This window comes from Phascolarctos cinereus, unplaced genomic scaffold (assembly GCF_003287225.1).
Source record: "Phascolarctos cinereus isolate Bilbo 61053 unplaced genomic scaffold, phaCin_HiC Scaffold_5;HRSCAF=322, whole genome shotgun sequence".
Lineage (NCBI taxonomy): Eukaryota > Metazoa > Chordata > Mammalia > Diprotodontia > Phascolarctidae > Phascolarctos > Phascolarctos cinereus.
Genome location: NW_027555958.1, coordinates 217945334 through 217971709, shown reverse-complemented (window position 1 = coordinate 217971709; position 26376 = coordinate 217945334). Strand labels below are relative to the sequence as shown.

Sequence of the window (26376 nt, the reverse complement as noted above, 5' to 3'; positions counted from 1 at the left end):
CCTTCACCTTCCTTTTCTGGACAATTCCTAGATCATCAATGTCCTTCCAAAAATGATGCACTCAGAGCTGAAGACAGTAATCCAGAATGATCTGATCAGGGTGGTATGTGGTAGGACTATCACCTCCCTAATCTTGGATGCTATGTCTTTTTCAATGTAGCCAAAGACCCCATTAGGTTTTTTGGTGACCATATCCCATTGGTGACTCATACTGAGTTCACGTGCCTAGAATGTACTTCTCCCCACCCCTACCCACCCCTTACAATCCTTTGGTTATTTAAGGACTCAGTTCATGAAGGCTCTCCTGATCCCCTAGCTGATTCCTCAACTGATCTCATTCCCACCTCCTTACCCTCCTATAAAAGCTCTTGGTAGACAGGGACAGTTCCTTGAGTTCAATGAGTACATTATGAGTTTTCTGTTCCTTAAGGTCTCATGGATCCTACTCTATAACTTCTAAGAGATGTTCACACAGGGGGTACAATTTTCAAACCTTAACTAGGATGTACAAATGCCTTGTCAAGGCTCAGCTGTCAAGTTTTTTTTTTAAATTTAGAAAACACTTTTCATTTCTAGACTTTTTTTTTAACTAACTGTCCTAATCTTACATGGAGGGATTGGAATAAAAAAGTTTATAATTACAAATAGTTCACAATTGTATCCACAGTACCTAGCACATGCTGTTCAGTCATTTTTCAGGTGTGACCAATTCTTCATGACCCCATTTGGGCTTTTCTTGGCAGAGGTACTAGAGTGGTTTGCCATTTCCTTCTCCAGCTCATTTTACAGATGAAGAAACTGAGGCAAATAGGGTTAAGTGACTAGCCCAGGATCACCCAGTTAGTGTCTGAGGCCAGATTTGAACTCAGGAAGATGAGTCTTCCAGACTCTAGATCCGGCCCTCTCTACACTGTGCCACTTAGCTGCCTGGCCCGAACACAGTAGGTGTTTAATAAATGTTTGTTGAATGACTGATCTTTGGTTCACTAAAAAGTCTCAGGTCTTTTCTAGAAAAATCGTCATATAGCTATGCCTCCCCTATCTTGCAATTTTGACGCTGATTTTTTTAATCTTAGCGTAAGACTCAATATCCAGAGAATATGGGCCCTGGCAACACCTTTTTCTTTTGCCAACTACCCTGTCAATCTCCATAAACAACCCTGCCAGGGTTATGAAGGTCCCTTTCTTGTCCCATTGGTAGGACTTTCCATGTATCACTGTGGCCACAGGTTGTCAGGCTCTGTATTAGGCCACACAACGGCTGGAGGCTGCCCTCTCTCCACATTGCTCTTTGCCCACTTCAGTCATGAAGTCAGCCACATAATTCAGAAGGTCATTCTGAACCCATTTGTCAATGACAAATCTTTCAGTGGTTCGGGCTCAGGATTAAAGTGAAATGAGACATGGGTCGATCATAAAACCTTTAACAAAAGGAACTTTATTCAACAATAGCATGGAAAGGGTATTCAGCAGTGTTGATTCGTGGCTGATACAGTTGACATGGCTTCCTTTGCTTCCACATTTCTCATGATGGCCGACCTGGTCAAGAAGGGTGCGAGGCAGTCGTAAGTCTGTCAACACTAAGGAGCCCTAACTTTTCTTAACCTGGGCTTTTATGTCTCGGGTGGCCTTGAAGCAAATGTCAACTACCTGTGCCCTAGTCCCCTGGACCATTTAAGTTTCAAGGATGGTTTTAATTGCTTTTTAAGGGAAAAACTAGCAGGATGTTTCCAGTCTTCTTAGACCATGAATGATGAATTTCTAGTTGTGCAGTGAAGCTTACTACCACAGGGTTCCACCAAATTAGCAGTGGATGTTACTGTTACCCAAAAGACTCTGGCTATCATGGAGATAGGTAAAGGAGGAAGGAAATAAGCACTTATTAAATGCCTACTGTACGCCAGGTGAGTAGCTAGGTGGTACAGTAGATACAGTGCCCAGCCTAGAGTCAGGAAGACTCATCTTCCTGAGTTCAAATCTGGCCTCAGACACTTCCTAGCTGTGTGACTCTGGGCAAGTCACTTAACCCTGTTTGACTCAGTTTCCTCATCTGTCAAATGAGCTGGAGGAGGAAATGGCAAACCACTCCAGTATCTTTGCCGAGAAAACCCCACAAGGGGTAATAAAGACACAACTGAAACAACTGAACGACCACAAATGTGCCCAGCACTGTGCTAAGCACTTTCTACAAACATTATCTCATTTGATCCTTAAAATAGCCTTTGCCAGCAGGTACTATTATGATCCCCTTTTTACCACAGCTAGGTGGTACAATGGATAGAGTGATAAGCCTGGACTCAGGAGGACCTTAGTTCAAATCTAGCCTCAGATACTTATTAGCTGTGAGACTCTGGGTCACTTAACCTCTATTTGCCTCAGTTTCTTCATTTTGTAAAATGAGAATGATAGCAGCGTTATTGTGAGGATCAAATGATATATGGTATATGTGGAATAAAGTAAAAGCTATGTAGATTTTAGCTATTATTATTACAGCTGTGGAAACTGAGGCAGAGATTAAGTGACTTGCCCAAGGTCACACAGCTAGTGAGGCTGGATCTGAACTCAAGTTTTCCTGATTCCAGGCCCAGTATTCTATCCACTGTACCACCTGGCTGCCTCTGACCAACCAGGAGCCGCTGGTCATTCACGTCCTTCAGCAAAGGCAGAAGATGTGTGTCCTTACCCACAGAGTCAAGCAGACAGGCCTAGTTGCAAAGAAGTTTCTCCATTCCAGTTAATCTGAAGGTTTGCATGATCAACCCCATTTATAATCAAGTGAAGGGTAAAATCTTGACATCTAGCTCAAATTTCTGTCCAGGGCTACACAGCATGGCTAAGGAAAATCCATTTTAGTTTTTTTTTTTTAAACCACAAACCAGAAGGAAAAAAAAATCATGAGTTTGCATGTTTCATTTGGTGCTGTAGTTGAGAGTAGATTTGATGATCAGGACACAATATTAATGTTAACTGAGCTCTGATCCCATCTATCTGTCTCAGAGGTCTGAATCCATGTCTACAGTGCTATTAGAAATGGATATACCAGGAGGAAGCTCAGGAAAGGCAGATTTTGGTGGGAGGCTTCAGTGCTGTCTTCACTGCCCACTAAGCATTGACAGCATAGATGCTAATGGACGGGCTTGGGACACAGGATGGGATGAAATCTCTAGATCTCAGTTTTTCCTGTATGTGATATATAATGCCCCCACCCTAAACCCAACTTTTCACATTCCATACCATTGCCTTTCAACATTGTATTGCATGTTGGTCTGAATCCAGGGAAGCATAGATAGGCAATAACACAAAGTTATATTATACTTTTGGGAACAATAGGCTAGTGATTTTGCTCACTTTGACCCTTTAATCTCCAGAAATTCTCTGTCCCCACCAGCCCTTGGTGACTGCTCCACTTGGCCCACTATTTTAGGAAGGCCTCAACCGTGCTTTACCTCACTTCCTATTTCTCAGCCATCTGACTGGCCACCAAGGAATCACGCCCTTGCATCCTCTTCTCCAAACCTCTCTCCAGCTTTGGAACCAAATCAACCCTGCCATTGCTCTGGGAAGGGATTTTTTCAACCTATTCTGCTACGGTCCTTCTCAACCTCCTTGTAAATTTCAGGACCAGAATGCCCATTCCTGGCTATAAGTCTCCTATATTTGTTGTCTCCTCCAATCGGAAATTAGCTCCTTGAGCACAAGGATAATCTTTGCTTTTGTAAGTATATCTCCAGCAGGGAGCTCAGTGCCTAGCACCTAGTAAGGGGCAGCCAGATAGTGCAGTGGATAGAGTGCCAAGCCTGGAGTCAGAAGAATCTGAGTTCAAATGTGTCCTCAGACACATAATAGCTGTGTGACCCTGGGCAAGCCTGTTTGCCTCACTTTCCTTATCTGTAAAAAGAGCAGGAGAAGGAAAAGGCAAACCACCCCAGTATCTTTGCCAAGAAAACCCCAAATGGGGTCAGAAAGAATAGGACTTAACTGAAAAAACAAAATGAGTAAACAATAACAAACAGCTTCTATTTACAACATAAAGGACTACAAGACCCAGCCTGGAGGACTAAACATTGATGTTTATCTGTTTTCCAAAGTATTTAACTGCTTTTTTTAATGTGGCACTAAAACAAAAAACAAAAAGTCTTTGATCTGACACTGACTTCAAATGGAACATTTTCTTGGCTTTTGTCCATCCTGTGTCTTTCTGAGATGGCAGCAGAAAGAATCACGCAGGGAAGGGGCATTTATGAATAGCCATTTATTATTACTTTCTGCCAAGCTCCGTTCATTTAAAATGAAAGAGACCTCCAAAATGATCAAAGAATAACTGGGCATCTAGTTGGCTGGTGAAATAGCCCTTGTTTCAAATGTTATATTACAATGTTATAAAGTAATAAATACTTAAGGAATTAACAGACTATATATGTGTAAAGATCACATGTAGTGCTTTATACTCCCCAAAACACTTTTATATACTTTATATTAATAGCAACTTTCATTTATGTTTTTTAGACTTTAAAAGCACTCACAAATATATTATCTCACAATATACTTCCAACAATTGTAATAAGTACAAGTATTATTCTCCCCATTTTAAAAATGAGGAAACTAGGTTAAGTGATTTATTTGTAGTCACACAGCTAGTAACTATCAGAATCTAGATTTGAACTCAGCTCTTTTCACTACATGATTGCTGCCACCCCCTGATTATGGTATTGATAGGAGAGGTGGTGGCTGTGGAAGTGAAGATAGTGTGGTTTTCAATAAAACGTTTAACCTCCTTGTACCTTGGCTTTACTACCTGTAATATGTGTGCAGCACAACTCTGGACATACTGTTCCAATTCCATGAGCACACTAGGTTCCCGGAACTCGAGTTCCCAGAACAAGGTCAGCTGCATCTCCTTCTCAGTGGTCAACTTGAGGGGTTTAGAGTGTCTTTCTAATGCTATCAGCTGGAGCCCCCATTCTGGTGTGTTCTCCCCAATATCAACCACCAATTACAGTTACTATTTCCCTTATACCATTGATACCCTCCAGCGATTAGCACTCCAGTATCATTTAATCAATTAAGATCAATTAGCTTTCACAAAGGCATATTTACTGAGAAGACTTATAAAGAACAGAAGGACAAACCATTCCTCTGAACTGGGCAGGGCAGAGGAAGAGAGGCACTCTCCTTTATAGTTCTTCACTCCCTGGAGAGAGTGGGGTCAAAGTTTAAGTGGTTGCTACAAAAGCATTAACTCACCAAATTTACTTGTAAGTGCAATACCATAGCCAATCAATGGACCGATGTCATTCCCATATACATAGCCAATGGATGAGCTAATGTCACCACCTCTTGGCTACTTTCAACCCATGCCTCTGCTGGGTCAAGCTGCACCGGTCCCCATCCCTGGACCTTTTGACAGCTCACTCTTCTAAATTTTTGAAGCTCACAGGGTCACAGCCTAATCTATTTCATACTCCTCCTAAGGCAACACAAGCAACAGCAGGCCCATGTCCTCATGGTTTCAGCGAGTAGGGAAAGTGCTGCCGGTGTTAGCTCTCTCCCCATCCAGAAGCTTAAAATGGTCTTGGCCTCCTGATTTTAATGTAACCAGGCAGGAGGAGGGAGAGGGAGAGAGGGGGAAGAGGGAAAAAGAGAGGGAGAGAAAAAGTGGGAGGGAAAGAGGGAAAGAGAGGAAAGACAGGAAGGAGAAGAGGAAGGGAAAAGGTAGAGAGGGGAAGGGAGAGAAAGGGGGACAAGGAGAAGGATGGGGAGGGGAAAGAAGAAAAAGAGGGAGAGGGAGGGAAATAGGGAGAGGAAGTGGGAAAAGGGAAAGAGGGAGGGAAAAGGGAGAGGAAGGGAAGAAAGTGAGAGGAAGGGAAAGAGGGAAAGGAAGGGAAGAGACAGAGGGAAGCAGGGAGGAAAAAGAGGGAGAAGGGAAAAGAGAAAAGGAAGAGAGTAAGAAAGGGAGAGAAAAGTCCTTCCCTTCAACTTGTAATTACCATAATTAGCAGTGATTCTTGCATGTGCTCTGAAGTGGAGAGCTAGGTCTCTTCATCCGAGTCATTTCATATCATCAGGCACTTTCAGAAACAAGGTCACCAAGCCTTGTGGTGACAGGCAGAGTACACCATCCATGCTTTGAGGATGGGTCTCCCATTGTCTAGCCCCATTACATGGGGCTCATAATAGCAATGTTCTCTCTCTCTCTCTCTCTCTCTCTCTCTCTCTCTCTCTCTCTCTCTCTCTCTCTCTCTCTCTCTCTCTCTCTCTCTCGAATCCAAAGTATTGTGGTAACTGAGCTCTGTCAGCTGACCTCCACTCTCTCCCATGTAAGAAGAATGGAAGCTCCTTGAGGGAAACACTTGTTTTCCACTTGTATTTCCTATCTCTAGTACCTAACACACTGCTATGCACATACTCCAAAGAATCTGCCAGAGCAGATTATGTCCTATGCCCACCCATCCTGTGTGATTCTTGTCCACATCCTCCTATAAGTCTGTGCCTGGGGATCCACCCAAGACTCTAAGGGTCTTCTTACATTCTGTTAACATGGAGAGGACACCAATGAGGCAAGTAAGAGGCCCACTGGCTATTCCTCACTCTCTCTTTAACTGACCCATCTTTTTCAATCAGATATTTCTTTGATGATATCCTTTATGTTACTTTTCTTGACTAATTTCTTATTTGAGGAAGCTAGATGGTATAGTAGATAGATTACTGGACTTGGAGTCAGGAGGACCTGAGCTGGAATCCTGCTTCAGACACTAGCTGTGTGACCCCCAGTAGGACACTTAGCTTCCATTTGTCTCAGTTTTCTCAGCTGTAAAATGGGGAGAATAATAGTAGCTACCTCCCAGGGACAGGGTTATTGAGAGGATGTGAGATAACACGTATAAAGTGCTTTGAAAACTTTAAATTGATATGCAAATGTCAGCTCTTTTTTTTTTTAGTATGTTGTAGTCTGCTCAGTCCTACCATGTGCCTCTCTATTGAAGTAGTCCTCAAATTCAATTCTTCAAAGACTGTAGTATTCCTTGACTCACATTCATAAAATATCACCTGAGGAGAATTAGTGTTAAAAAGATGGTCCCTTGCTTCAGGGAAAATCTTAGGGGTATTAAAAAGAACTTCATCATTCCCCAAAGGCAATCCAATACAATTTCTTCCTTCTTTTCTGGGAGCAGCTCACAGTCCATGTACAATAATGAACAAATTCTATAAAGTGTTCATCCAATAATCATTTGGACAATAAGCATTTCTCGTCCTTTTAGTGTTTTCTGTGTGGATAGTTAGACCAAATACTTTTCATAGACTTAGAGTTTCAAGGGACCTTAGAGATCATTTAGCCCAATACACTCATTTAAAATATGAGTGGCCCAAACAAGTCAAGTGATTTACCCAAGGTCACATGCAGGAGAGCCAGAATTAAAACCCAGGTTTTCTCACTCTAAATCCCTGACCCTTTTCACTGTACTACACCTGACTGTGGCTCTCATTTAGGAACTCCTACAATATCCTGTGACCTGATCTAATTAGCACAATAGGAGCAGCTGGAGGCCCTCAATATCTTTAATGATTCCTTGTTTGACTAGGACCCTCTATTCTATCTTCTTCAAGACAGTCAGGAACATTTTTGTCTAACATGCATGTCTTCGTTTTATACCTCATTTGATATCAAAAAGTAAAGGATCATCAAAAAAGGATCTCTACTGTTATATCTTTGAAGGAATCTCATATAATTTTGACACATGAATGGGAGATGCCTTACTGGAGTAATTTGCTCTACTGAATCAAATGCTTTTTTATAATCTGGAAAAAAAAAACAGTGGTACTTTGGATTCTCTACATCTTTCAGTCAATTGTGTGATGGTAAAAGAAGTGGTCTTCTGTGGAATATCACTTGCAAAAGCTTTCGTAAGATTTCTATCTAATACCCTCATCAAAAATGTCTAGTGTACACATGTGTAGATTATTTTCATAAAAAATTATAAAGATGGGAAAGTAGGCCATGGGTCAGTAATTTATATACTTTCAGTCACTGTGTTTTTTGGGGTTTTTTGGTAAGAACATTGTTTGAGTTTTTTTCCTCCACATCTTTGGTAGTTTCCCCTTTTTCACATACCTTAAGACTCAGTCCCTCAACATCATCAAAACTGTGTCATCTCCAGCATGTAACTTCTCGGTATATAATTAATCTGATCCAATTACTTTTTCCATCTCTGTGTTCTTAAAAGCTATTTCTTTTTCCTCAATACTATTGATGTTAATTACTATGATGTTAGAACCCAAATGTAGTGGCTCCACTCACTTTGCTATGACAACATTTATACGTTTTTTACATCTTTTATATGCTTGTTGTCTTCCTTCCAATCTCATCTTAAATGCTCCCAGGATGACCTTATGTCCCACTCCAATCTTTATCTGATCGTTCTGCATTCTTTTCTTTTACCCCTACCTGACTCCCGGTTCACTGGTTGGGGCTATGAAACCTCATCACCAGCCTGGAACTTTAGCTCTTATGCTCTCCTCTTCTATAATGAAGGCTCTTAACTTCCCTTGTGGGATTCTGGCCTGGATCTCATGATATGATGTTGGGAAAAGCCTTGTGATATTTGTTTGTAGGCCTAGTATGAGGACAGAAGCAACACTGACCCATTTAGGGACTATTGCGGCCTGAGAGTATCTTTGAAAAGGGCCTCTTGGAGTACCACAAGGGTCCTGGAATAGCTCTTTATTTGTTCAGTGGTAGCCCGGCAGAAAAACAGAGCTAGAAGAGGGTGAGAGGAGTCAGAACTGTGTGGCAATCCTCCCCACCTAATTCTGTCATATTCTTCTTACCCCTCTTCCTATGCATAAGTCCTTGATCCCAGAAGCACTCTCTCACACCCCAGCCTTATATTCCCAAAGGCTGGTCCTGATCTTCATCACATAAATCTTCTGTTTAGCAAGGAGAAATAAACTGGAGCTTAAAACGGTGGGTGGTACTTTCTAAGCTCAGAAACCAGTCTGACCCTGTAAGCTACTACAGCAAACTTACTGTGGGAACCGGTCTGTTCAGTTGCAGCCGAAGGGGTTTTCCAACAAAGACTCTTGTTTCGTTTGTGATGCAAACAGTGCAACCGGGTCTATTGGAGTGCGTGGTTCCCCCCAATCTCCCCCCTGCTTTGGGCGTGCTTCCTCATTGGCTAGCCAGTCATGCTGGACCTACTGGCCCTTCAGCTGTTAGCTGTGAAGGAGCCATATTTAACTGGAGGTAAGTAAGCAGACAAGCTGTCTGCAGCTCTGATATTTGCACAGCCCTGGAGCCGCCTTCCCACTCAATCTAAAGAGAGAAGGCTCGTTGGTAGGGCCAAGCCACCTCCTCTGGTTGAGCTGGGGGACCCCTAAGGAGGCAGGGGACTACGGCTAGGATCCCTGGAGCCTAACAAGTTAGAAGCCATCTCTCCCTAACCCTAGAGGGTGGTGGCTGAAGGTAGCCACTACAGGCCTCCACCAAGGACTCCAGCCTGGCCTTGGATCCACTCAGAGTCTCAGGGCTGGCCAGCCTCAGAGGGAGGAAGCTGACAAGCGGCAGGCAGCAGGAGCCCAGGACATTATCGGGCTCTTCTTCTGTCTGGCAGTTACAACATCGCTTGCTCTCTGAGGACCATCCTTTTAGGCCCAGCAGCAGCTACAGAAGGAGAGGCAGCAACAGCAGCAGTTTTTCCCGGGGACCACATCATCCATCCTCTAGTTCTGTGGCAGACACCCCAAGGCTTCCATGCCACACTCTTGTTGGGGAAAAGACAAAGCTCAAGTTCAGGGTCGTTCATGTTGGACCTGGGGTCTCCAATTCCTCCTGCTCCCTACCCAGTGCAGTAGCATGTACCCCACTCCCTCTATGTAACCACAGAGTGGCCATAAGAGGAGGAAAAGTACCCAACTTATATCATTTTGCCTCCTTCCTCAAGCCCATTCTGGAAAATTATGCGTCAAGAGGGGACTGCCTCAAGCTTGCCACCAATGGCCTCAGCCCCCATGCCACCCAGCCAAGAGCCAGGTGGGCCCTCCCAGTCTTTCCAGCAGGATCCAGCTGGGGTCCACTGGGCCCCAGCAGAGATCCGGCACCTCCTGGCCATCATGGAGGAGCCAGCCATTCGGCGGCGCCTGAAGACAGTCCACCGTAACACTTCTGTGTATGAGGATGTGGCCCGGCGCCTTCAGGAACAAGGCTATGTTCGACATGCCCATCAATGCCGCACCAAGTTCAAGGCACTGAAAGTGGCATACAAGAAGGCGCATGCGGCAGTCTTGCACTCAGGCACAGCCCCTCAGGGGTGCCCCTTTTATGAAGAAATGGATCGGGTACTGCAGACCCAGGTCACCACTGCCAGCCCCAAGCACTCCTCAGAGCAGGAGCGAGAGCAGCGACCTGATGTGAATTATTCCAAATGGCAAGGTGGAGGTAGGGAGAACAGGGGTAAGCAGGAGGAAGCCACGGAGGGGTGTCCCCCCCAACCCCACAAACAGCAGCAGCAACAGCAGATGCAGCAGCAACGCCGGCCACAGGCAGAGCTTCTGTGTAAGGTGGAGGTGGAAAAGCTGCCCAGTGATTTAAACCCAGACAGCCAAGCTAGGGCCGAGGGAGGAAAGGACCGTAGAGAGACCAGCCATCAGACTGGGACAGGTAAGTCAGCGGTCAGGTATACTGCAGCCCCTGAGGGTGAGGGTGGTCAGAGGGGCACAAGGCTCCCAACGAAGGAGGCAGAGCCATGAGATGAAAGGGGCACTGAGATTGGCAGAAAAATGACTTGGGTCAATCCAGATTCGGCCCTTTACTCCCCATATGACTATAGGCAAGTGCTTTCACCTATTAAGACCTCAAAGTCTTCAAAGTCCCTTCCAACACTAGCATTATATAATTCTGAGATATAACTCTAGAGTTTTGGTGGGGTGGGTTTTTTTTCTTTTTTGAGTAAATATGACTAGAGGATTAGGATCACAAAATCCTCTCATTTTAAGTGGCTGGGTGGTGCAATGGATAGAACACCAGGTTAGGAGTCAGAAAGACCTCAATTCAAATCTAGCCTCAGACACTTACTAGCTGTGTGACCCTTGGCAAGTCACTTAACCTTTGTTTGCCTCAGTTTCCTCATCTGTAAAATGGGGATAATAATATTATCTACCTCCCAGGGTTGTTGTGAGGATCAAATGAGATAATAACCGTAAAGCATTAGAACCCGGCACACAGCAGGCTCTATATAAGTACTCATGCCCTTCCCCTCTTTCCATTATAGCATGATGCCTCTTTACTGTGATCATGATAACTAGTGATAGGAAGGAAAGTAGTTGCTGGGAAGTGTTGCTGTTATTATCACCATTTTACAGTTAAGGAAACTAAGGAAGAAAGAAGTTAAGTGAGTTGCCCCGGGTCACATAGCTAGTAAGCATTCAAGCCTGGATTTTAACTCGGGCCTTCCTGACTTACTGTCTTCTTTGTCCACTGTGCCATCTACCTATCTCCAATCCTATTTGACTATTTTCTAAAAAGGTGGTACCAGAATGAGATGAGAATGGATGGGAGGCAGGGAGATGAGAACTATATATTTTTTTCCTTTTTCTTTTTTTAAACTTCTCTAGGTTTCCAGAGGAAGCTGAGCCAAAATCTATCCCAAAGGGAGACAGCACCACCACCAACCCCACCAGCACCAGCAGTGACAACCACCCCTTTCGGGGGACTGTCTGGCCGGGTCCGCCAGTTTCCACCAAGGGCTCGAAACTTCAGGCGGCACCAGACAGCAGCTGCCATGATTGTCTCCGAAATGGCAGAGAATCGCCGCCTTGCCAGTCAGCTGGCACGGGAGTCAGCGGCTCAACTGCAGCGCCACCTGGACCAGCACAACGTGCACATGGCAGCTCTGGTGCAGGTGGCCCGAGACAGTTCTGCCCAGCGCCAAGAAGTGGTGGCTATCTTGCAAGATGTTGCAGATGATATCCACGAGGGGGTAGCCCTACTGAGGTCTTCCATTGGCCGCCTGGGTCAGGAATAAGACTGCAGACCTCAGGCTTTCTCCCCGTCCTCCAGCCTTGGGCATCTCTGGCATCCCAAGGAGTTTGGCAGAAGCGACCTTTTTTTCTGCAGGAACTGTTTTGTTTTGTTGTGTTCTTTCAAGTTGGTTACCTTACAAGAAAAAAAAAACCTTTCTTTCAGGAGAAAGTCAGTGGAAAAGCTTTGGGGAACAGCAGAACAGGGGGTTAGAGGACATGGGGACCAAGGCTAAGGCTGTGAAAGCAAAAGGGTTTGTGGCTATGAAATAAGGGATTGCTAGGGGGAATTTTTTCAATGTTTCTTTGTGTTTGGATCTGCTTCAGCCCAGGAGACAAAAGTGGAGAAAGCCTCTGTTGGATAGGAGCTCTGGGATGAGTAGGGCAGCTAGGTGGCCCAGTGGATAGAACCCTGGGTCTGGAGTCAGGAAGACTCATCTTCAAATCCAACCTCAGACACTTACTAGCTGTGTGACCCTGGGTAAGTCACTTAACTCTATCTGCCTTGGTTTCCTCATCTGTAAAATGAGCTGGAGAAAGAAATGGCAAACCACTCCAGTATCTTTGCCAAGGAGACCCCAAATGAAGTCATGAAGAACTGAACACGACTGAACAACAACAGACATGAGTAAGTAGGCACTAGAGAAGCTTGAGTCAGGTGATGTCATCACAAAGAGGTACCATACTAAACGTGTCTTCCGACTCTCCCTATACCCCACCAAGCTGGACAGCATTTTTAAAACAACCTACACTTTCCAACAAGCAATAGATGTGGAGTGAATCTATATCACGTTGGGCAAGTCACTTGCCCTATCCCTCTCTGGGATTCACATGCCTTATCTGAAAAATGAGAGAATTGTACCAGAGCATCTCTAAGATCTATCAGATCTGAGGCTTTGGATTATGGTAAATTTGGATTGCCAAGCTTTCACCAAAAGGCCAGAAAGATCACTCCTTGTTCTTTTTTGTAGTGGCTTGGTAGTTTTTCAGTCATGTCCAACTCTTCATGATCCCATTTGGGGTTTTCTTGGAAAGACATTGGAATGGTTTTCTATTTCCTTCTCCAGCTCTTTTTTTTTTCTTTTTTGGTGAGGTAATCGGGGTTAAGTGACTTGCCCAGAGTCATACAGCTAGTAAGTGTTATGTGTCTGAGATTGGATTTGAACTCAGGTCCTCCTGACTCCAAGGCCAAAACTCTATCCACTGTGCCACCTAGCTGCCCCTTCTGCTCATTTTACAGGTGAAGAAACTCAGGCAAACAGAGTTAAATGACTTCCCCAGAGTCACATAGGTAGTAAGGAGGATTTGAACTCACGAAGATCAGTCTTCCTGACTCTAGGCCCAATGCTCTATCCACTGTACCACTTAGCTAAAAAGTGAAAGGGATGGGGAAAATGGTAGTGTTGCCTATGCTTTGGCAACTAGGATGAGCAGCGGACAGAATGCTGGCCTTGGAACCTGAGTTCAAACCCTACCTAGGATATTTACTAGCCATGTGACCCTAGGCAAGTCACTTATCCTCACTGACCCTCAGTTTCCTCATCTGTAAAGACAAAATAAAATGAAAGAGTTTGATTCAGTGGCTTCAAAAGTCCCTTTCAGTTCTAAGTCATTGATCCTATCATGTCCTTCATAATAGCATGAGGGTCCCTAAAGATGCCACTGGCTTCATAACTGAAATTCATCAGCTCATCCTTATTCCCATCTTTACATCCATTCTTGATTCCCAAGAAATGGAAAGTGATAGAACAGAAGGAGCTGCCTAGAAGTCAAGGGAGAAAGTTAAAGGATCTGTTTATACATTGTGGCTGTTACAGTAATTAATTATACATTAATTTTATCCACTTAAAAATGACTTACCTCTTTTTTCAATTCTTTATGAGACTTAAGGTCATAAATATCTCTCTCTCTCTCTCTCTCTCTCTCTCTCTCTCTCTCTCTCTCTCTCTCTCTCTCTCTTCTCTCTCTCTCTCACACACCATCATCATCATCATCACCATCATCACTTACCCCAACAATCCCTGTCTCCATTTTAGAAATGGGAACTATCTAGGAGCTGTGAGTATCAATGGAAGATGAAGACAGAAAGGGAAATGCTCAATCGGAAAGCACAAAGTGAAGTTTCATAGAAGTTGGGCATTGAATTATTTCTATACTGTCCTCCTCATATCAAACCATATCAGTGGATAAGACCAAATTTCTTCGACTGCCCGTGAAGACCACTTATCTTTCACCAAACTCCTGACCAATCTTTGGGCAAAGCCTCTTCTTTCCAAGATGCCGCAGAATTGCCCTAACCCCTTAGCCCTTAGAAGCATGGTAGAGTGGAAAGGGGAAGCTAGGTAGTACAGTGGATAGACTGTCAGACCTGAAGTCACAAAGACTCATCTTCAAATCTGTCCTCAAACACTTACTAGCTATGTGACTCTCAGCAAATCACTTAACCTTGTCTGCCTCAGATTCCTCATCTGTGAAATGAGCTGGAGAAGAAAATGGCAAACCACTCCAGTATCTTTGGCAAGAAAATCCCAAATGGGGTCACAAAGAGTCAGACATACGTGAAATGACTCAACAATAAGAAACAGTGGGAAAAGCACTGACTCTGGAGGTAAAGGGCCTTGGTTTAAATTCCACCTCCAATGATAACTTTGGACAAATCACTTAATCTCCCTGGGCCTCAATTTTCTCCTGTAAAACAATGTAGTTAGATTTAAATGACCCCTAAGTTCCCATTGAGGCTATATATCTGTGATCTATGAATGTGCTTCCTCTTTGCTTTTCCCAGGCAGATTTCTCTCCAGGAGATGGCACAGTTTCTGGGCATCATTTAAATGCCTTGTTTCTCTTCTAACCTTTGGGCAGGTAGTGGAGCGACAAGAATGGAAGACCTGAGTTAAAATCCCAGTTCTATTATTAACTGCTCCTCTGACCTTGTGCAAGTTATGTCAGTTCTCTGTGCCTCAGTTTCCTGATTTGTAAAATGAAGAAATTGAACTAGATTACCTCTAAGACCTCTTCTCTCTCTACATCCTAAGATTTAGAGTGTTAAATCTGCTCTCTTTCTGTAAACCCTAAAAGGCCTACTGTGTACACGGGAATATGTAAAGATCCAGGTTTTTTATATACTGGAAAATATTTCATTTCAGAATTGCAAAGGCCCTTTGACATCATCTAATTTTAGAGGAAAGGAAAGTGACATCCAGGAAAGTGAAGCTCTTTATCCAAGGTCACAGTGTGAGTCGCAGGTCAGATCTCATTTCCTCATCTAGTACTTATCCAAAGCGCCAGAGGACATATCTCTATGCCCAACATTTATACAGTGCCAGGCATTGTGCTAAGCACTTTACAAATATTATCTCATTTGATCCTCACAATAACTCTTAAGAGGTAGGTGCTGCTTTTATCCCCATTTTACAGATGAGGAAACTGAGACAAACAGGTTAAGTAACTTGTCCAGGGTCAGAATTAGCAAATGTCCAGTAAATCAGTCTTCCTGACTCCAGGCCGAGCACTCTATACACTGTGGCTTCACCTAGCTGTATAAAATAACATTTTAAAAGAACATCGAGGAAATGAGAATCTAGTGACTTCTTGAAAGACACAAAATCAATCAAACAAGTACTTACGAGTTAATGAATATTGATTAAGTTCCTGCTATGTGCCACTGTGTTAAGAGCTGGAGATACAAAGAAAAGGCCTCAAGAGGCTTACAGTCTAATGGAGAAAGACTCCCCACAAAAGGAAGCTAAAAGAGGAGTGGGAGAAGGGAGAAACTTACCTGGTGCCAGGGAATGATAGAGAAATTCAAAGGAGTATAGCCAGGTGGGAACCAAAGATGCCTACTACGTGCCAGAAACTGTCCTGCAGAAATCCAGTCCATTTGTCTTTCACTCCTGGGTTATTTTGACCACTGTAGCTTTCTGGGAAAGTTGGCTAATTGCCCAACCTTCACCCTGGGGGGAGGAAGAGGAAGATAGGAAAGGTGGGCTGAAGGAGGGGTGTGGAAGAACTTAAAGAAGGGGAGGGAGGATGAGAGAAGAGGAGCCCTCAAAACTACATGTCCTAGAATTCCAGCTAGTAGCAATTTTCTACTTATGCTAGAATGTTGAAAGCTGCAGCTCCAAACTGATCTCTCAAAAGTGAACTTCCCGCTCCTGTTAAGACTCATTTCTCTACTGTGACCCATATATACCATGCTTCTTTCCCACTTCTGTATATTTGCTCATGCTGATTCTCCCACAGACATTCCCACACCCCAAGTTTGCCTCATTAGTGTTTGTGGGACTCCAAACAGATAACAACTGAATCCCTGTTGGGACTCCACATATTCCTCAGTGTACCATTCCCTCATAGTCATGGGAATGCTGGGTAGTGACCCTTCTCACTTGTTGGCCCTCCTCACCTCCCCCTAGCTCCTCACCCTCAATAATTTTAATATCCTTGAAAATATGCAATCTCTATAGATCATCTCCCTCAAATCCAATAGACATTAAAAGCCTACTGTCTGCTAGGCATTGTACTCTACTCCCTGTTAAAAAGTATTCTACCTAATTGTAGGTAAAACGTACATAGAGAAGTAGAGTAAAGGATCTTTGACCTCAGGAAGACCTAGACTCAACACCCACCACCGACACATACTGGCTGTGTAGCCCTGGGTGGGTCACAACCTCGTAGAGCTCCAAGAAATTCTCTAAGACTAGAGGAGACACGCCACATTGGGAAGTCCCAACACCTATGAAATCTAGGGTCCAGTCCTTAGCCTTAAAAGGTGTAGTGTTTTATAAAGTGAGAGGAGAGCAAGGAGAAAGAGGAATCCTAAGAGAAGGGGTATTTTTGTAGTGAAATGCTGGAGGTTTCAGGTGTGTTTGAACTGAGTAGGTCAAAACCTCATACACAAATGTGTGCCTAGACAGATATATACATATATGTGGATGTATGTATATATATGTAAACACACACATATCTATTCCTCTATATGTACATGTGTGTTTATGTGTACGGAAATTTTAGGTGGTATTGGAACTGAGTAGGTCAGAGCCTCATAGACAAATATGTGTCTATACAGATATATGTGTGTGTGTGTGTGTGTACACATACATACATATATATATATACACACACACACACACACATATATATTCCTCTATATGTGTGTGTGTTTATGTATATGGAGGTTTCAGGTGGTATTTGAACTGAGTAGGTCAGAGTCTCATACACAAATATGCGTATATATACATGTGTGTGTATACACACATATTTATATGGATTCCTCTATACATGTATATACACAATACACATGTACACATAGAAGAATATATGTAAATATATGATACACATATATATGATATGATATATTATAGGTATGGATATCTCACATGCAATATAAACATACACATACAGAAAAGCACATGATAGTGGATAGAATGCTGGCCTAGGGGTCAGGAACACTTGGTTTCAAGTCCACCTCTAGCATATGCTGGCTGTGTGGCCCTGGTAAGTCACTGAACCTCTCAGTGCCCCAGGTAATGGTGCTGAGCTGCTAGCAGAGGGAGTTTTCTCAATGGGATTTTTCAGTACCAATAAAATCACAGGTCTGGTAAACATAAACATACATATGTACGTATGTATGTATGTGTGTATATATGTACACATATATTTTCATTTATATATACACCTATCTGTATGCATACATACACATATACATATACATATATGTATATACCCACATGCACACACATATTTATAAAATAAAACATTTGTATAGAGGTGTATAACTTCCTAGACAACAAAATTCTTGTCCAGCAGACAAAAAGTGAGGTTGTTAGGAAGCTTAGGGTAAAACCAGTTATAGTTATAAGCACCAAGCCCACCACTATGAATTGATTGTTAGAATATTATGACATTCACATTCTTATAAACTATATATCTATTCCCTCAATCCAATTTTTTTTACAAGCCCTGTCAATAATACATTGAACAATACATACTTCCTTCTTTTATGCTTAATATGCAGCTGCTTTCCATCAGCTAGTCCTAGATGCTCAAAAAAAAGGGAGAGGGGAGGGGCAGTTAGGTGGTGCAGTGGATAGAGCTCAAGCTTTGGAGTCAGGAGGACCTGAGTTCAAATCTGGCCTCAGGCATTTGACACTTACTAGCTGTGTGACCCTAGGCAAGTCACTTAACCCCACTGCCTCACCAAAAAGCATAAAAAAAAGGAGGAGAGGGAAATGTGATTCACCGACAATATTGTAAATATTAATAGCATAGATTTATTAAGAGGTGCTAGAGAAAGAAGAAAAAAAGGACAGGGCAGGGAAGATTTCACTTTCTGTATTGCTGGGCCTCCAGGGCTAAATGTAGAATGCTGGCCTGATGCACCTGCTGCCCCATTTTCCTTTGTGCCTCATCATTTGCAGGGCACTCTGCATTCTGGGTCTGCTCAATGCAGTATTGAGGATGGAGGCCACTGTCCCACTCATGGTAGAAGACCTCTCCTTGGTCAATACACTGATTGTATAGCAAGCAGCAACCAATTACAACCTCCCCAATGCACTCAGCCCAACAAGGCGCCGTGGCTAAGAGACACTGCTACCATCCTCTCAGCTGCCTAAAGGTCTGGTCAATTGACCCTTGGGCAGTGGATAGCCTCTCACTGAAACACAGCTCCTCATGGATGGCAGGGTGGTGGCATGGGACCATCAGCCACTCTCAAAGAGGGTAGGCTTCATCACCAACTGGAACAGGTCCAGTGGTTTGGCCTCCAATTTCTTTACAGATGGATAGGAAGAGAGTGCCCATGTCTCCCTTTTTGAAAGAGCCAGCTCGCTTCCAACATGTGGGAATCATGGCTGGAACCTGGGCAACCAATAAACATTTGGGTGAACCAGAGTCTGGGATCGGCCATGGCTTGAAGAATAACTGAAAAATATTGGTGCTGGCTCCAGTAGTCTTTCCTGTTCCTTGGGGCAGCACACCTCAATATGGGTGCTACCAATGGCCCCAGCACACACTGGGAAACTATGCCTGGCCCAGAACATCTCCATGACCTTTTCAAGATCAGGTTGGTTTTCCTGGAGGTGTCGAAAGCCCATGCAAATAGCATCCACCACCTCATGGAAGGCACGTCCAACAGTAGATCTCCCCACTCCAAAAAGTTCAGCAGCACATCGAAGAGGCACTGGAGAGGCCAAACGGTACAGCCAATGGCTACCTTGCTGGGCACTGAGAGAGAAAGCTTGGGGTGGCTTCACGTTGAAGGTGTGGCGTCAGCTGGTCACAAATGTAATAGAAGGTCTCCTTAGACATTCAGAAGGTTTGCTGCCAACACCGAGGGTCTACCTGCCATCTCTGAGGCTCCACCAGAGCCTGGAGTGGGTGGGGAAGGCTGAGCCTCCGTGGGCTCTTCTTCCAAGGGACTGAAACACAGCAGACATCTGGGGTTCTGTGAGCAGAGAGCTGATGAGCTCTAGGGTCCTCTGAGTATGGAAGATGGCTTGATTCAGGTTGGCCTGCATGGTCTGGGCCAGAGCAGCAGTCTTCTCAGCTTCTTCCCTCTCTGCTACAAAAGTTGCTTCAATGGCTGCCATCTGCAGAGCAGCTTGTGCAAGAAGCTGTAGACCTTGCTGAGCCTGTTCCATGAAATGGAATTTGGAGTTCACAGATGACGCTGGAGCCGAGATGCACCTTTCCAGATGATGGCAACATAATTCTTGTCCTCCCAATAAAAAGTGAGGCAAGCAGGAGTCTTGAAATGGGGCCAGCAGGCTTTCCACTGAACTACTTAAGGTATTAAGGTAATTCTACCCTTGTAAACACATATGTATTCCTTTCCATCTTCTTACTGGCCCTGTAGAAAATACAGAGCCAAGGAGAGAGTTTGTAGTAAATAACACAATTTGTAGGCTAATAGACAGATAGGCTTGCTCTACTTCCCACACACTGATATTTCCTCACGTTAAACATTCTACTTATGAGCAGGCACTTCCCACTTCTCCTGTGCTTCTAGGCATCCTTTTTCAAAAAGCAGACACATTGGTGAAGAGATACAGGAAGTTTCCTCCCATTCTCCAAATCAGGGAGTGTCAATGAAAAAAAAAAAGCATGCTACTTGACCAACCAGTCTTACTTGCTTTTCTCAGATGTGTTTACAATTCCCTTCCGTCAAGGGTCACTTCCTTACATCTGTTTTCAGGTTCTTGGCTGAATTTTTAACTCTAGTTTTCAATTATGAAAAGGTAGGACTCATCCTCTTCACCTGCTTCACAGGGGTTGAACAAAAAGAGCAAATGAAGGACTTTGAAATTTTCAGAATGAAAGATATCCCAGGGAATAGTAGGCCATGAAGTTTAGAACTATAAATCTCAAAGCATTGACTGTAATGAATAAATTCTTTTTAAGCTATTAAATAATCACCATGTTGGTAGGCCCAAGAAGTGCCAAAGGGCACTTTTTACAAAGATCACTGATCTAGATAAAGCTGGAAATAATCTCAAAAGTCATCCAAATGCTTAATTTTAAAGATGCAGAAATTCAGACCCAGAGAGATTAAATGACCCAGGGTTACAGAGTAATAAGTATCAGGAAGGGAATTTGAATATAGGTTGTCCTAGGCTTTATAGATTTAGAGCTGGATGGGACCTCAATGACCATCAAGGGTCATTGATTCCAAGCCCCTAATTTTGCAGATGAAGAAATGGAGGTCTAGGGAAGTTAAGTGACTTTCTCAAGGCCACACAGGTAGAAGTGGAATTTAAATCCCAGTCCTTTGACTCTACATATTAGCACAATAGATAGAGGGCTGGGCTTGAAATCAGGGAGACCTGGGTTTAGATCCCACCTCAGATACTAGCTTTGTAACCTTACTAAAGTCACTTAACCTTTGTGAGAAATAGTTTCATTATCTATAAAAATAAATGGGTTGGTTACCTCACTTCCTGAAAATTGGCAAGAAAAAAATTTTTAATGGCAAAAGTCAGTGTTAGGGAGGTTATGGGACAATAGTTACACTAATACATCATTGGCAGAGCTGTGAAATAGCACAACCATTTTGGAAAGCAATTCAGAATTATTAAATAAGACGATTAAAATGTCCGTGCTGTTTGAACCAGAGACTTTCTTCAAGAGCTTATATCCCAAAAAAGCCATCAAAACAAAAAAAAAACCCAATATATTCCAAAATATTTATAGCAACACTTTTTGTGATAGCTAAGAATTGAAAACAAAGTAGATACCCATTGATTGGGGAATGGCTAAGCAAATTTTGGTATGTGAATATAATGGAATATTACTGTGTCATAAGGAATTAAATGTATGATGAATACAGAGAAGTATGAAAAGATCTCTATGAACTGGTATAGAATGAAGTAAACTGAGCCAAGAAAGCATATACACATTAATTGCAACAATGTAAATGGGGAAAAAACCCAACTACATACCAAAAAAATCAGAAGTAAATCTAACAAAATTATAAAGATCAAGCAGGACTCGAAAGAAGAGATATGAGAAGATCACCCCAACCTACCCCTTCATGGAGGTGGGAGGTGTTATATATTACACATGCTTTCAGACTTTTTCAATGTCACAATCAATTATGCAAATTCTTTTTTCTTCTCTTAAAAAAATCCACTATTTGTTCATATGGGATGGCTTTTGGGGAGGGAAAAAGGGAGAGATACTTGGGATACTATGGTGACATAAGAAACAGAAAACATCAGTAACAAATTATTTTTTAAAATAATTGGATTCAAGGACCTCTAAGGTCCTATCTTGCTCTAAATCTATGATCCTATTACCTTCTGACTCCAGAACCAAGGCTCTTTCCCTTATATCACATTCCCACTCCTTCCCATCAATTCCTTTTCCTGCTACTATTTCTTGTTCTGATGAACATCATGTCCAAAGCAAAAAGGAAAAAAAAGCATAAACATTGTGGCACTTTCTAGTGATAAAGACATTGCTACTAAGTGTTACCATTAGGGAGTCAGTCTTTCTGGGTCTCAATAGCCTCATTCAAATATAAAGAGGTTGAACAAAATGGTTTCTCATGTCCCTTCCAGCTTGATGCCAAGTTATTCAATAAAAGGCAGACATAGGAATCTATGCACCCTCACTGGGTATCCCTGACAAAGCTTCAACCAAAGTTTTAATGAGAGAGGTAGTATCATATAGTGGATAGGGTCCTACTCTTGAAGAAAGGAAGATCTGGGTTCAGATCTCACCTCAGATACTTAGTGGTTGTATGATGCTGGATAAATTATTTGACCTCTCTTTGTTTCTTTATTTGCAAAATGAGGAAGTTGGGCTTCCTTAGCTTGAAATCTATGATCCAATAATTCACGGTATGAATTGAGGCAGTCCCTCTGTTGATCTCAGTGTTTGTTTTTAGAATGGAAATAATCCTATTTGGTTTCTATGAGGGTCAAGATTATCTAGGAAATACTAGCTCTTTATAGACTAGAATGTGTCATAGTAAGTACCATGTTATATACCAGCAAAAGAGATGAAGACATGGAGTTGATTTGACACCTTCTTCGTGACTGATAGCTGTTGTTCAGTCATTTCAGTCTCATCTAACTCTTTGTGACCCTATTTGGGTTTTTCTTGGCAAAGATACTGGAGTGCTTTGCCATTTCCTTCTCCAGCTCATTTTACAGGTGAGGAAACTAAGGCAAATAAGAGTAAGTGACTTGCCCAGGGTTACACACAGCTAGTAAGTGTCTAAGGCCAGATTTGAACTCAGATTTTTCTGACTCCAAGCCAGCACTCTATGCACTGTGTCACCTAGCTGTCCAACCATTAGCTACAGCTTTGGAAATTAATAGATTATGGCTGTGAATGGATTTTTAAAGGTGCAAAGTTGCCATTCAATCATTTTTCAGTCGGGACCAACTCTTCTTCATTCCATTTGAGGTTTTCTTGGTAAAGATACTAGATAGTTTGCTATTTCCTTCAGTTCATTTTGCAGATGAAGAAACTGAGGCAAATAGGGGTAAGAGACTTGCTCAGGATCACTCAGATAATAAGTGTCTGAGGCCAGATTTGAACTTAGGAAAATAAGTTTTCCTTTGCTCTAGGGCCTGGCACTCTATACCGCTGTACCACACTGACACGGAACTTGGATCTTGCTTAGGAACTTTTCTTAACTCTTAGGGTACCAGGCATAGTTCCCAGAACTGCAACTACCAGATATTAGAAACCATTCAGATATTAGAAATACCTGCCCCATTTTTTTTTTTTTGCTTTTTGGTGAGGCCGTTGGGGTTAAGTGACTTGCCCAGAGTCACACAGCTAGTAAATATTATGTGTCTGAGGCTGGATTTGAACTCAGGTCCTCCTGAATCCAGGGTAAGTGCTCTATCCACTGCGCTATCTAGCTGCCCCCATACCTGCCCCATTCTTAGCCTCAGGAGTGAATCCCATTTCTACCCAATAGTACTTAACGCAGCTTCATTTTCCATAGTCTTAGGGCTCTGGCAGCTAGGTGGTGTAGTGGATAGAGTGCTGGACCTGGATTTAGGAAGACCTGAATTCAAATCCAGCCCCAGACACTTACTCTGTGACCCTGGGCAAGGCAGTTAACTGCCATGGCCTCAGTTTCCTCATCAGTAAAACAGAAATAATAATAGCACTTACCTCCCAGGGTTGTTGTGAGGACAAAAATGAGATTATATTTGTAAAGTGTTTTGTAAATCTTAAAGTAAAGGCTATCACCATCATCAGGTAATTTTCCAATATAGCTAGAAATCAACTTGGAATTAGGAAATTATGGGTGTGCATCTCTTCTCAGATACTTTATTTTGTTCTCTAGATCTCATGTTCTTCATCTGTAAAACTCAAACCTAAGGAGGTTAAATGACATAAAACAGCCACTACCTCACACAGCTTGTGAGTATCAAATAAGATAACATATATAAAAACTTTAAAATGCTATATAAACCTTAGTTATCATCATCATCATCATCATCCTCATCATCATGATTATTTTCTTTTGAGTAGGATTCCTTGTTTTATACCCACTGACCAGAAGGAAGTATTTTCTGCATTGGGTTTCCTTTCTACATTTTTCAGCCTGGTAGAAGGAATCTTTTCACATTTCAAATCTCATAAAGTCTGTCCCTCTGGTCTCAGACTTTCCCATGGGGACCCAGTTCTCTGGAGATGCCTTCTAGCATTAAAAATTTGTGGTTTTCAAAAATTATAAATAAATAATAAAGAAAACAATAAATGATAAACAAATGATTAATAATATAATACATAAATGATAAATAATGATGAATGAAATAAAATAATGAATAAATGATTTTTTTTTATTGTGGATTTCTATAAGGATCAAAAACCATCCCTCCTTGTACTCTTCCCATCTACTCAGGTTGTTGTCTACCTGGATCTGCGAAGGCATAGCCCGTAAATAAAGAGCACCCCAGTGGTCTGGTTCAAGTTTCCAAACATAACTTACTTAGCTGTCCTCTTGTAGCACATCCTTTTAAAATAATTACAAAGTTCACAAACAAAGATAGGTCCACAAATTCCCACACACACCCCCCTCCACGCATCCAAAATTTTACTTATCTGTATCAGACAAGCCCCCACCCATATCTGCACACCTCTGGTTTTGCCCTCACTTTGCCTCTTTCCATCCCATCCCACTTTCCCAAGAATCCTGGGCTACCCAAAGGACTGGGAGGAACATGAACACATATCCAGGGTCTCAAGAAATCACATCATTTGGTAAAACATTGACTTCCCCACCAAAGGCACAGTGGGCCTCTGAGTTTTTTGTTTGCTTGTTTTTGTTTTTAATAATCTTTAAAATAGGAAGTGGGACAAGATAATTCCAAAGGTACTTGGGACCCACCTCACTACACCCTCCCTACACAAATACAGATGGACACACAATCTTGACCCACACCCACACTGGAGGCCTTGTTAAAGGGACAGATACCCAGACTATGGGGGTTACCTGCGGTAGAGAGGCAAGCTGCTGCTTTATTTTGAGAACTGAGAACCCTCCATGTGGAGAGGCAGGTGGCCGTAGTACCTGGACGTTCAAGGAAGGGCTAACCAAGCCGATGTGTCTGGGGATGGCTCAGAGCCTTGGGGATAGAGGGTCTTGGCACCAAGTGGGGTGGGAGTGTAGGGGGGCGCAGCTGCATGGTGCATTTAGCCGAAAACAATTGCAATGCGGACTGAGCAGAGGGAGAGGGCGAGGGCTCTGAGTTGGGTCTCAAAGAGGAGTGTTGTGGGGTTTGGGGTAGGGGGAGACAACATGGGGAGAGGGGAGATGCTGCAATCTGACCAGAAGGGCGGGGCAAGCGACAGGCTGCTTACCTGGCCAGGGCGGGGCCGGGGCCGGCTCACTGCCCCAGCGCAGTTGCGGTTGCTTCTCTGTCTGCTATTGCCCGCCCTGGGAGAAGTGGGCAGTCCGGGATGCCACCGCCATGTTGTGTCCTGTAGGGACTCAGTGGGCCCTCCCTTCCTCTTCTCTCTCCTCCTCTCTTTCCTTGTTTCCCTCCTCCTCCTTTCCTCCACTCTTTGCAATCTGTCTCTTCCCTATCCCCTCCCATCTCCCTCCTCCTCCCACTATGTTTCCTCAGATCCTCCTTCCTCTGTCAAACGTAAACTTGCAGGTGTGGGACTCAATTAATTGCAATGGGGGGGGGGGGCTGTAGTCAGGGAGGAGCCTCACCCGAGAGGATGAGAGGAGAGGATGGGAGGAATGAGAAGGTACTCTGGGAATTACCCAGTCCCGTCTTCCAATTTAGTAGTAATAATGGATATTTATATAGTGCTTTAATGCTTGCAAAGCACGTTCTATGTATTACCTCTTTTGACACTCATAGGTAGGAGCTAGGATCAGGGCTATCATTTGTAAAGAGTTTTTCCTCATCACAACATTATAGGATAGATTGTACTAAAAACTGTTGTCCTTATTTTATAGACAAGGAAATCGAGGCATAGGAAGTGACAGGACATGACCAGAACTCAAACCAGATCTTTCAACTTCAAGACCTGCAATCTTTCCATTACAACATGATGCTATTTTCATCTACCTTCCCTCCCAGTCAAAAAATAAATATCCCTAACACCCACAGAAAGAAAAACCAGAGCCTGAAATATTTGTCCAGACTTCTCTCCCCTTTCCTACTGTGAAGTCTGCCTTGGTCTGAGACAAGGCCCAAAAGTCATGCCCAACCCTCCTCAGTTTAACTTCCAAGCCCCTTGCCCATTTAGCTAATCTCATTTTTCATGGTCCTTCAAAGCTTTTAGTTTCGAGAATTGAAGATGGCTGAAACTTAATCTTTTGTGTCCTCTAACCTCCTATATACTTCTTATATATACCACTATCAAATAATGTAACAACCTTGT

The 26376-nt window shown here is 43.1% G+C and overlaps 1 protein-coding gene and 2 long non-coding RNA genes across 3 annotated transcripts; 1 reads left to right on the top strand and 2 right to left on the bottom strand.

Annotated features, from left to right (window-relative positions):
* The first annotated feature begins 9247 nt into the window (after positions 1 to 9247).
* On the top strand, positions 9248 to 13603 carry LOC110213573 (uncharacterized). Its single transcript, XM_020993948.2, has 2 exons — positions 9248 to 10654; positions 11608 to 13603. The coding sequence occupies exons 1-2, from the start codon at positions 9955 to 9957 to the stop codon at positions 12015 to 12017; spliced, it is 1110 nt and encodes a 369-aa protein (XP_020849607.1). The 5' UTR covers positions 9248 to 9954; the 3' UTR covers positions 12018 to 13603.
* LOC110213574 (uncharacterized) lies at positions 12059 to 25593 on the bottom strand. Its single transcript, XR_002326034.2, has 3 exons — positions 25339 to 25593; positions 15791 to 15965; positions 12059 to 12148 (listed from the first exon to the last, which is right to left on the bottom strand). It is a non-coding gene; the product is annotated as an uncharacterized LOC110213574 (long non-coding RNA).
* LOC144457581 (uncharacterized) lies at positions 18259 to 24240 on the bottom strand. Its single transcript, XR_013487010.1, has 2 exons — positions 20138 to 24240; positions 18259 to 19858 (listed from the first exon to the last, which is right to left on the bottom strand). It is a non-coding gene; the product is annotated as an uncharacterized LOC144457581 (long non-coding RNA).
* Positions 25594 to 26376: the final 783 nt, after the last annotated feature.